This window comes from Schistocerca serialis, chromosome 11, assembly GCF_023864345.2.
Source record: "Schistocerca serialis cubense isolate TAMUIC-IGC-003099 chromosome 11, iqSchSeri2.2, whole genome shotgun sequence".
NCBI classification, from domain to species: Eukaryota; Metazoa; Arthropoda; class Insecta; order Orthoptera; family Acrididae; genus Schistocerca; species Schistocerca serialis.
Window position 1 is genome coordinate 183,553,418 of NC_064648.1, and position 12,321 is coordinate 183,565,738.

The window sequence follows — 12,321 nt, forward strand, 5'->3', positions numbered from 1 at the left end:
CAGCTATTCATTTCGGCAACATACTGTTATTGAATCCTTAGTGAAACAAGAAAAACCTTTCCTGAAATTAATCTCAGACTGCAGTGTGCATATAGAGGTCTGTGCCACAACTGCTACAACATTAATGGATGACTTCAAATGTGAGAATACAAGCAGCTGAGGTGAGCTTTGTACCAGTAATCTTAACTGCATCCCCAGTATAGAGTAATGGAAGATCGAACGAGTTCGTTACTCTCACTATAAATGAATCCCAACAAAACTTGTAATACGATAAAGTGCAGTGAAGGAAATAATTCAAAGCTTGGGTTATCAAATAGTTTTCCCCACTGAATCGAGTTCCAGTTCGAAAATATTTTTCTGCACAGGCAACATACCATTTGGCGCCGCTCCCCCGAGCCTCCCACATAATCTTTCCTTTTCGTGGGCTCTTGGTAACACCTATAAAAAAATCTGAATCTAGTGATAATGAAAATGAGTTAGTATTTCTTTTCAAATAAGTACTGCATAAAGATACCTTCATCAAAAAAATTAATTCTAGTGCTAAATATTAAAAGAAGAAACAATTTATTTTTATTTAACACAATTTCTGACACTGAAAAAACTTTTAGTGAAATCAGGAAGAACTAGATTTATTATACTACTTTGATATCAATAAAAATGTGCTGTCTATAAAACTAAGAGTCAAGAATGAAAATATAAAATTTCTGCATTTTGTATTATTATTTTATTTTTGAGTTAAATACTGAAACTTTTTAATTCTATAACTTACAAATTATTTCACTTTCCATGGGAATAATTTTGACAGAAATACAATAAATGCATTACACCTTTTAATTTTGCATTGAAGTGTTAAACCGAAGCACTGTTGAATTCCCTAAATTGTGTGTTAATTGTGAATAAAACTGAGCAGTAAATACTTCAATTTTAGAAAATTTTCCATGAAAGTAGTTGAAAATTGACATTGACGAATATGCTCACAATTTTTATACAGGGTAGGCGAGAATTAAAACCCCATTAAAAGTTGTTTATAATTTTTTAATATTTAACCAGTTTCCATGAAACAAAACACATTGTGTTCCTTACAGTGGTAGAATTGTTATGCACAGCTAAAATTCAGCATAAGCAGCACAAATATCTGCCAGTTTCTGTAAACGGACACGGATATTTGTGACAGATGTCTGTGGATGAAAATTAAACTCTTTCTTCAAAAATATTCAGATTGTGTGTCAGTTTGCAAGATGCCTGATGACTTTGAGTGAGCATTTTCTGAACCCCTTGCACATTTTCCTCTGTTCCGGATGTTAAGGGTCGACCATGTCTGCTAATCTGTGATGCAGAACCTGTGTTCATTAGCTTCAAATGGCAGGTCCATACAGCCTCTGCATCTACCGAGGCACAAGCTCCTTTCACACTATGCCACCATCCGTGCAGTTGTACCACGGATTCCCATATTTCGTACCGAGTGACAGCCGACTCACGAAGAGTTAGATGGTGCACCGTGGTCTGCCATTGGTAACTGCAATGACATAAATGGGATATAGTGTAACAAATTCTACCATTGTGGGCAAACAAATTATTTGTTTCATGAAATCAGTTATGTATTAAATTGTTATAAACAATTTCCAGTAGGGAGGTAATTTTCACCCACCCTGCATATGCAACCAAAAATGATAACACAATTTGTGTGTGAAGCAAAACAGAAATATTCTGTTGATAACATTATACATAACTGCAACAGTTGTTCAGCTATATGTGCTGACAATGTATCCCTTGGACCCACTTATACTAGAACTTTTTTTTCGCTTTTATTATTGCAAACTTAGATTAATATAAGGTTTTGCTGCTAATCATGATACATCTGTATACTTAAACCACTTGTGATTACCTGCCATATATGTTGCTCTAAAACCACAAATATCAGAGATGAAACACCCACCCCAAGAATTTTTCAAAAAATTTTGTAGTGAAACAGATAGTCTTTTGATCAGTATTTTGACAGGTGACGATAGTCAGAAGCCTCTGTACTTCCGCCTCGACTGACATCTCTGCCCAAACTCTTTGCCTTTACATATGTCTGCTTGTGTCTGTATATGTGTGGATGGATATATGTGTGTGTGCGCGCAAGTGTATACCTGTCTCTTTTCCCCCTAAGGTAAGTCTTTCCGCTCCCGGGATTGGAATGACTCCTTACCCTCTCCCTTAAAACCCACATCCTTTCATCTTTCCCTCTCCTTCCCTCTTTTCTGATGAAGCAATTGTGGGTTGCTAAAGCTTGAATTTTGTGTGTGTGTTTGTGTGTGTCAGATGCATCATTCTGCTGCCAGTTGCAACAGTTTTCGATGGAACTGAACAAAGAGCAGGGAGAATGGCTACTCAAAAAGAAGGAACATATTTCAAACTACAAAAGATCGAAATTTTTGTGTGTTCAGTGTGAGCACCACAAATATCAAAATGGTGGCTCATTTCTTACACACATGAAGCAGCTGGTCGCTCTTCATTGTATTTACAGCCTCAACAGTGCGATGTGACAGACTTTCAAGAGTGTCAGGTATACGGGGGATAGAAACGCGATCTTTTACGTAACTGCACAGATAAAAGCCACAAGATGTGACGTCTGGGACATCGGATTGGAAGAGGAGGAGCAGAAGATGAACTTCATCGCCAGCGGCCCCAAAAGTCTCCAGATCTAGCACCCTGTGAGTTTTATCTGTGGGGTTACGTAAAAGACCACATTTTTATCCCCCGTGTGCCGGATGCTCTCAAAAGTCTGTAACATCGCATTGTCAAAGCTGTGAATTTGATAACGAGAGACCAGATGCTTTGTATATGTCAGGAAATGAACAACTGTTTTCATATTTGTGGTGTAACATGTGGTGCTCACATTGAACACACAAAAGTTTGAACTTTACCTTTTCAGGAAAGTTGGAATTGCGTTTTTATCTTTTGTAGTTTGAAATGTGTAGCTTCTTTTTTAATGGCCCTATATTATTACAAAGTACACTGGTTAAGTCACATGGCATGCCTGGAATGATTTTTTGGTTTAACTCTCTATTGCTGGATTTATGAAAGAAAAAAAGAGTACCGGAACAAAAACTGGAACATCCAGATTGTTTCCTACAATAAGACATTGCAAGAAGAGAAATTACTTATTTATGATTTGATGGAGATACAGTTTAACAAAACATTGTGTTGTAGAAGGGGCACATTATGACAAACAGTCCAGTTCCTTAAGCTGACTGGCATTAAAGGAACAGCAAGGTTTGGAGAATTCATTGTGGCTTCAAAATAATTTCAGGGATAATTTCCTAAAAATTTTGAACAGACTGACAATCTTTCGTCTGTTTTTGAGAGCTTTGCCATTTCAGTTGAAAGTGCCCCTGTGTATGTGCAGATGTAGATGATCGATCTCCAGTGTAATTTCCATTTTAAAGACAAATGCTTTTACGGTACAACTGTGTAGGACATCTAGATTGTTTCCCTCTGGTAGACTTTCCACATCTCCATAACGAGGTTGTAAAAGTGCTTCAACATTTCGATCAACGTAGGTGTGGAAAAGACCTTTCTCGACCACGAAACTAAAGAAGTCACTATTTAGTGGCAACTCGAGTGGGAAAATCTGTGAAATTATCTGCATCTCTTCATACGTTGACAGACTGTTGCGGATAAAAATTATGTCTCCAGTGTGCCAGAAATATGAGGGTCACTCCAAAAGAAATGCACACTATTTTTGTAAAAATACAGTTTTCATTCTGCACGTGTGGAAGTTTTACAGTGTATAGGTACATCCTTCCCGCTTGTTTTCAAACTTAGTTCAACCTGTTCCCGTGAGTGGCACCATCACAGCACGTCTTCGAGATGGCTACTACACTTGACGTTTGTCAGAAGCAACGTGCTGCCATACAATTCCTGTGCTCTGAAAACGAGACAGTGGGAAACATCCACAAGAGGTTTAAAAAGCTGTACGGAGATGCTGCTGTCGATCGCAGTACAGTTAGTCGGTGGGCAAGCAGGTTACGTGACGAAAGCGGGCACGGCAATATTGAGGATTGTCCTCGCAGCGGCAGGCCTCGTACTGCACACACTCCAGACAATGTGCAGAGAGTTAAGGAATTGGTGACTGCTGGCAGACGCATCACAGTGAAACGAATTGTCACGCTACGTTGGGATAGGGGAAGGAAGTGTTTGCAGAGTACTGAAAGTGTTGGTGTTAAAAAAGGTTTGTGCCGTTTGGGTTCCCAGGATGTTGACAGTGTCCCACAAAGAAACAAGAAAAATGGTATGCAGCAAACTTTTGGAACAGTACAAGAATGGTGAAGATGAATTTCTTGGAAGAATTGTGACAGGTGATGAAACATTGCTTCATCATTTTTCACCAGAGATGAGAAGAGGGAATCAATGGAGTGGCATAGTGCAAATTCACCCAAGAAAAAAAATTCCAAACCACACCTTCTGCTGGAAAAGTTATGGCTACGGTGTTTTTCGATTCCGAAGGACTCTTACTTGTGGACATCGTGCCAGGTGAAACCCCCATAAATTCTGATGCATATGTGAGGACACTGAAGAAACTTCGAGCTCGACTGAGTCGTGTTCGACCACATCGGCAAAAGCAGGATGTTTTGCTGTTGCACGACAATGCACGGCTACATTTCAGTCAAAAAACCGTGGAAGTGATCACAAAACTTGGATGAACAACACTGAATCACCCACCTTACAGTCCTGACCTGGCTTCGTGTGACTATCATCTCTTTGGGAAACTGAAAGACTCTTTTCATGGAACAAGGTTTGAAATTGATGACTCCCTTGTGCATGCTCCCAAACAGTGGCTCCAACAGGTTGGTCCAGAATTTTACCGTGTTAGTATAGGGTGCTGGTTCCAAGATGGCGTAAGGCAGTTGAGAGAGATGGAAATTATGTGGAGAAATGAAAATATTGTTCCTACAGGATGTATCTACATACTGTAAAACTTTCAAACATGTAGAATAAAAGATGGATTTAAAAAAAAATAGTGTGCACTTCTTTTGGGGTGACCCCCATATTAAATAATAATGAAAAGTTCCCCTCCTTGTGCTCAGACAGCCAGCAGTGGCAGTGGGGGAAATTCACCAGCTGGGCTGAGTGCGGTGGCACCTCGGTCTGGGCACAGCCTGACAGCCGAATTCTTGGCTAGCCAGGTATAGTGTAGTGCGCAGTTTGCTAGCTTACAGAATGGGGGCGTGAGCCAGACGTGGACCTAACCAGTGCAGCAGAATAATGACTCTCGCTCTGGTACACTGCCCAGATAGATTGATGGTTTCAGGTGTTTTCCCATGCTCAGGTAGCCAATTGCTGGGCTGGACCACACTTTCTGCCTCAGAAAATACGCTACTGGCCATTATAATTGCTACACCAAGAAGAAATGCAGATGATAAACGGGTATTCATTGGACAAATATATTATACTAGAACTGACATGTGATTACATTTTCACGCAATTTGGCTGCATAGATCCTGAGAAATCAGTACCCAGAACAACCACGTCTGGCCATAATAACGGCCTCGATACGCCTGGGCATTGAGTCAAATCGAACTCGGATGGCATGTACAGGTACAGCTGCCCGTGCAGCTTCGACACGATACCACAGTTCATCAAGAGTAGTGACTGGCGTATTGTGATGAGCCAGTTGCTCGGCCACCATTGACGAGACGTTTTAGATTGGTGACAGATCTGGAGAATGTGCTGGCAGGGCAGCAGTCGAACATTTTCTGTATCCAGAAAGGCCCATACAGGACCTGAAACATGCGGTCGTGCATTATCCTCCTGAAATGTAGGGTTTCACAGGGATCGAATGGAGCATAGAGCCATGGGTTGCAACACATCTAAAATGTAACGTCCACTGTTCAGAGTGCCATCAATGCGAACAAGATGTGACCGAGACATGTAACCAATGCACCCCATACCATCACACCCGGTGGTGATACGCCAGTACGGCGATGACGAATACATTCTTCCAATGTGCGTTCACTGCGATGTCGCCAAACACGGATGCGACCATCGTGATGCTGTGAACAGAACCTGGATTCATCCGAAAAAATGACGTTTTGCCATTCATGCACCCAGGTTCGTCGTCGAGTACACCATCGCTGGCGCTCCTGCCTGTGATGCAGGGTCAAGGGTAACCGCAGCCACAGTCTCTGAGATGAGTCTGTGCTGCTGCAAACATCGTCGAACTGTTCGTGTGGATGGTTATTGTCTTGCAAACGTCTCCATCTGTTGACTCAGGGATCGAGACGTGGCTGCACGATACGTTGCAGCCGTGCGGATAAGATGCCTGTCTTCTCGACTGCTAGTAATACGAGGCTGTTGGGATCTAGCACGGCATTCTGTATTACCCTCCTGAACCTACCAATTCCATAGTCTGCTAACAGTCATTGGATCTCGACCAATGCAAGCAGCAATGTCGCGATACGATAAACCGCATTCGCGATAGGCTACAATCCGACCTTTATCAAAGTCGGAAACGTGATGGTACGCATTTCTTCTCCTTACACGAGGCATCACAACAATGTTTCACCAGGCAACGCCGGTCAACTGCTGTTTGTGTACGAGAAATCGATTGGAAACTGTCCTCATGTCAGCATGTTGTAGGTGTCGCCACCGATGCCAACCTTGTGTGAATGCTCTGAAAAGCTAATCATTTGCATATCACAGCATCTTCTTCCTGTCGGTTACATTTTGCATCTGTAGCAACTCATCTTTGTGGTGTAGCAATTTTAATGGCCAGTAGTGTATCATAAGGGAACTGTGAGATAACGTGCAGAGCAAAGTTCACAGCGCACACACAGATGGTGCACTTGTCTCACCTCCCTGAGAGGGAGAGGGGGGGGGGGGGGGTGGACGACAGTGTAAATATGGATGCTAATTGGCTGCCACATTTTTACCTGTTTTATATTTACTATTGTAGGAGTAGTGAGGTTGTCCTAGTTTATTTAGTAGCATAATTATTTGCTGCCAGAAATACAGTAGGTTTTGGTGCGTTTTGCACGTCCCTTGTCAGTTAATTTTACTGTCAAGGAAAGTATTGTGTTGCAAGTTGTATCTGCAGAGATTGATTGTCACAGTAGATTTTCACATCAGTTTTTGTATACTAATTTTTGATAGTTGAGGGACTTAATGAATGTAAATAATGAAGCTTAATTTTCAAGGATAGTAAAGGTGAAATCCTGGGTGTCCCACAATTCAATCCACACACCTGTGTTTAATGTGTAGCTCCCAGAAGTTTCATTGGTGTATGTTTATTTGTTGTTGTTCAGTGCTGTATTGAGTAGAACGCTGAGTTGTATTGCACAGTTTGCGAATTTCAAGATGGCTGAGTTAGAGGAGCAATGTGTTTGCAATAAATTTTGTGTGAAACTCAAGAAAACCAAGTGATGCAAGAAGCCTACAGTGATGAGTACTTTAGCCATTCTCAGCATTACAAATGGTTCACACGGTTTAAAAATGGCCAGACGGAAGTTAAAGACGACCCTCGTTCATGACACCCTTCGATGTCTGCCAATAACTTCATGTCAGGAACATCAGTGAAATTGTGCATCACAATTGAAGATAGACTGTCAGAGAGGTTGCAGAAGAATGTAACATTTCAGTTGGATCATGTCATGAAATCCTACAACAGCATCTTGGAATGCTTTGTGATGCTGCCAAGTCCATCCCACAGCTCAGGAGTCGAGACAATAAAGATGAGATGTAGGTCTACAGTTATGATGTTGAGACCGAGGTTCAATCTTCAAAATGGGCCAGGAAAGGTTCTCTGAGACTTTGAAGGATTAGCTCACCATGAATTGTGCCACAGGATAAACTGTTAATCAGTGGTACTATTGAGACGTGTTGCGACGCCTGCGAGAAAATGTGAGGTGGAAACGGCCTGAAATGTGGCGAGACAATTCGTGGTTCTTGCCTCATGATAACACACCCACACGTTCACCCCTGTTGGTGGTGGCTATTGCACACAAAAGAAATCACTGTGCTGCATCATTCTCTGTACTCTACAGACCCGGCCCCTGCAGACACTTTTTTTATTTCCAAAGTTGAAAACCCTAGTGAAAGAATGAAAAGCTGCAATGATAGACCAGATAAAAGAAAATTTACAGATGGCGCTCCACGTGATCCACCAAGAGGCGTACACAGATTGCTTCCAGAAGTGGAGAAGGCATTGAGAGCAGTGTATCAATTGTAGAGGAAAGTATTTCGAAGGAGACCGTGAACAATGAGTAAAACGTAAGTGTAGAAGAATTTTGAGGACAAAGTTCGAGAATTTTTTGAATGGACCTCAGAAGCAGAAAGAAATTATAAAAGTCGAATGATTTGAGCTCACACAGATACTTAGCAATCATTATTCGTCCTGCTTACGATTCGTGACTGGAGCAGAAGAGAGGGAGTGGGGGTGCAACATTCATAAACAAAGTATCTCTGTGACACACCGTATAATGGCTGGTGGAATATAAATGTAGATGGCTAACAGTCTACTAATAAAAACCGTCACATCGTCAACAATTTATTACAGTTTTGTAGCAACATACCTGTAACTGTTCAGGTATTTATGGAACTGTATGTTTGTAAAGTTTTTTAATCTTGTAAGCATTATTTATGTAACTGTGGCAACAGACCTTTAACTTGATAAAAAAAACTGCAGGGCCGTCAGTTTGACAAGGATGGCAACCTGGTGGACTGGTGGGACCCTGTCACCCGTGACGAGTACCTGAAGAAGGCAGAGTGCATCATCTCGCAGTACGGGAACTACACTGACGATCAGACAGGCATGCACGTGAGTACACTTGCTTTTTCGCCTCCTTTTCCAAACGTATTACGCACCGTATTCAATAGTATTAACTCCCTGTTTTGAAATAAATTTTGAGTGTCTTGTTTTTCCTTACTATATTAATCACAGATTTGGCGAACAATCACATCACCTTGCACATTTGTCTGCCCCATTTGGCTGCTAACAATTCTGGTGAAGTTGCATTTGACTGCCCCATTTGACTAATCATTCCAATGAAAATGAATCTCCCCTGGCACAGACGACTTGCCCATTTGATTAATCACCATTCTGCATCTCATCTCTACATTTGATTTACAGCATGTGACACATCTCAAATATTCAGCTGCAATAGCTGACTACTCATCATTCTATTAAGCATCCATTTCATCTGCCACATTTGAGTGTCCCATTTGACTAACCATTTCAACCAAGACCAATTTCACATGGCACAGTAGACTGCCATGTTTCATTAATCACGAATCCAATGAAGAGATGCACCTCATTCAGGACATTTTCTGCCACTCATTCAGGACATTTTACTACCACATTTCACTGATCATTCTGATGAGGATGCATGTTATATGGCACTTTTGGCGGCTCGTGTTTGACTAATCACCGTTCTGGCAAGGATGCATCTCATCTTCCATATGTGTTTGCCTAATTTGACTAAATCATTTTGATGGATGTGCATTTCAACTGTCACATTCGACTGCCAAATGTTACTAATTGCCATTAACATGCTCCTTATCTGGTACATTTGTTTGTCGTGTGTGAAAAATCACCATTGTGGTGAAAATTCGTGTCCTTGTGGCCTATTTGACAGCTCCATTTGTCCAATAATTTCAGTGAATGTGGATTTCACACAGCACATTTATCTGTGTCATTTTACTGATCACTTGTTCAATGAAGGTTTATTTCATCTGGTACATTCAACTACCTGTTTGTGTAATCATAATGCTTGTGATGATCCATCTCATCTGGCATACTCTGTTGATCCCGCCTGACTAATCACCGTTCCAAAGAGGAAACACCTCATACACCATATTTAACTGCTTCATTCCACTAATATCACTATTCTGATAAAGATCGTCCGAGGCACTTCACTTCATGAGCCCCTTGTGGTAAGATCACTCTGTATACTGTAACACTGTAGGGTAACTCAGTACCGATCTGTTCTTCAATATACAGGGTTATTACAAATGATTGAAGCGATTTCACAGCTGTACAATAACTTTATTATTTGAGATATTTTCACAATGCTTTGCACACACATACAAAAACTCAAAGAGTTTTTTTAGGCATTCACAAATGTTCGATATGTGCCCCTTTAGTGATTCAGCAGACATCAAGCCGATAATCAAGTTCCTCCCACACTCGGCGCAGAGTTCGAAAGCATCGTTGATGCGAGCTCGCAGTTCTGGCATGTTTCTTGGTAGAGGAGGTTTAAACACTGAATCTTTCACATAACCCACAGAAAGCAATCGCATGGGGTTAAGTCGGGAGAGCGTGGAGGCCATGACATGAATTGCTGATCGTGATCTCCACCATGACCGATCCATCGGTTTTCCAATCTCCTGTTAAGAAATGCCGAACATCGTGATGGAAGTGCGGTGGAGCACCATCCTGTTGAAAGATGAAGTCGGCGCTGTCGGTCTCCAGTTGTGGCGTGAGCTAATTTTCCAACATGTCCAGATACACGTGTCCTGTAACGTTTTTTTCACAGAAGAAAAAGGGGCCGTAAACTTTAAACCGTGAGATTGCACAAAACTCGTTAACTTTTGGTGAATTGCAAATTTGCTGCACGAACGCGTGAAGATTCTCTACCGCCCAGATTCGCACATTGTGTCTGTTCACTTCACCATTAAGAAAAAATGTTGCTTCGTCACTGAAAAGGAGTTTCGCACTGAACGCATCCTCTTCCATGAGCTGTTGCAACCACGCCGAAAATTCAAAGCGTTTCACTTTGTCATCGGGTGTCAGGGCTTGTAGCAATTGTAAACGGTAAGGCTTCTGCTTTAGCATTTTCCATAAGATTTTCCAAACCGTCGGCTGTGGTACGTTTAGCTCCCTGCTTGCTTTATTCGTCGACTTCCGCGGGCTACGCGTGAAACTTGCCCGCACGCATTCAACCGTTTCTTCGCTCACTGCAGGCCGACCCGTCGATTTCCCCTTACAGAGGCATCCAGAAGCTTTAAACTGCGCATCCCATAGCCGAATGGAGTTAGCAGTTGGTGGATCTTTGTTGAACTTCGTTCTGAAGTGTCGTTGCACTGTTATGACTGACCGATGTGAGTGCATTTCAAGCACAACATACGCTTTCTCAGCTCCTGTCGCCATTTTGTCTCACTGCGCTCTGGAGCGTTCTGGCGGCAGAAACCTGAAGTGCGGCTTCAGCCGAACAAAACTTTATGAGTTTTTCTATGTATCTGTAGTGTGTCGTGACCATACGTCAATGAATGGAGCTACAGTGAATTTATGAAATCGCTTCAATCATTTGTAATAGCCCTGTATATGTTCATGGAAACAGCAGAATATGCACACACCTTCATTTTCACCTTGTAGACCTTGTCAAATCCATGGGTAATCAGCAGGAGAATATGAATAAAAGTAAAAAAAAAAAAAAAAAAAAAAAAACCATGGATGAATTAAGACGATTGACGGTGTCACGTTGCAGCTTAATGGGATCAACACGCAAGGGGAGAACATCGCAGACAACGGCGGCATCAAGGAGGCGTACCGCGCTTACCTCGCCCTGGAACGCCGCAACGGCAAATCCGAGCCGAGGCTGCCCGCACTGTCCGGATTGTCTCCGCGGCAGATGTTCTGGGTGTCCGCCGCACAGACTTGGTGCTCCAAGTGAGTATTGGGAGCCCCGCCTTACACCCACTGTGTGTTTGTGTTCTTGAGGCTGTATCAGCACTTTGTGGCGAGAAAATGTGTGATCCCTACAAATGGTCGATGCAGCCTCACTGGGTACAGAGGACACAGCACGTTACTTTGCACAGAAGATTTCTCAGTACAAAAGACACAACAACACCGTCGGGTGGAGAGTCATTGCCAAGAGTAGCAGTAACTTTAGGTCTGCCCCAGGGAAGTGTGTTGTGGTGAGATTGCTGATCGTGTAGTATACAGGGTGAGTCACTAACTATTGCCACTTAGAATAACTCTGAAAGTATGGTAGTAGCTGTAAAGTTTGTGGGACAAATGTTGCCTGGAACAATGGGGGTCACAATATGACGTTGGTTTTTTGTTGCTAGGTGGGGTCGCATCAGAGAAATGAAGGTCAGCCTTTTTTTTTTTTAATGGGATGCTATGGTTTGGTATTTATTTTCTGATAGGAGCTATTGAGACAAATCCAGTAATGTGTAACAGTAAAGTCTTTGAAGGTCAACGAAGGTCACAAAGGCGGCATGGATATCCATTTACAGGAGGTGTTCGAAGTGATGACCCTTATTGCCAGTGCAGTGCTGCTATCTTCTTATCATGGATTAAGTGGTATTGCTTATCACTTCGGCACTTATTGAAGC

At 42.1% G+C, this 12,321-nt stretch overlaps 1 protein-coding gene across 4 annotated transcripts in view; it reads left to right on the top strand.

The window, feature by feature from the left end:
- The window catches only part of LOC126427381 (neprilysin-2), a 617,471-nt gene that overhangs the window by 595,786 nt on the left and 9,364 nt on the right, over window positions 1-12,321 (top strand). For all 4 annotated transcript variants that reach the window (XM_050089733.1, XM_050089730.1, XM_050089731.1 and 1 more), the window contains 2 exons: window positions 8,669-8,800; window positions 11,469-11,650. In XM_050089733.1, the coding sequence (XP_049945690.1) occupies window positions 8,669-8,800; window positions 11,469-11,650 (314 nt within the window). The remainder of the gene's footprint in view (window positions 1-8,668; window positions 8,801-11,468; window positions 11,651-12,321) is intronic.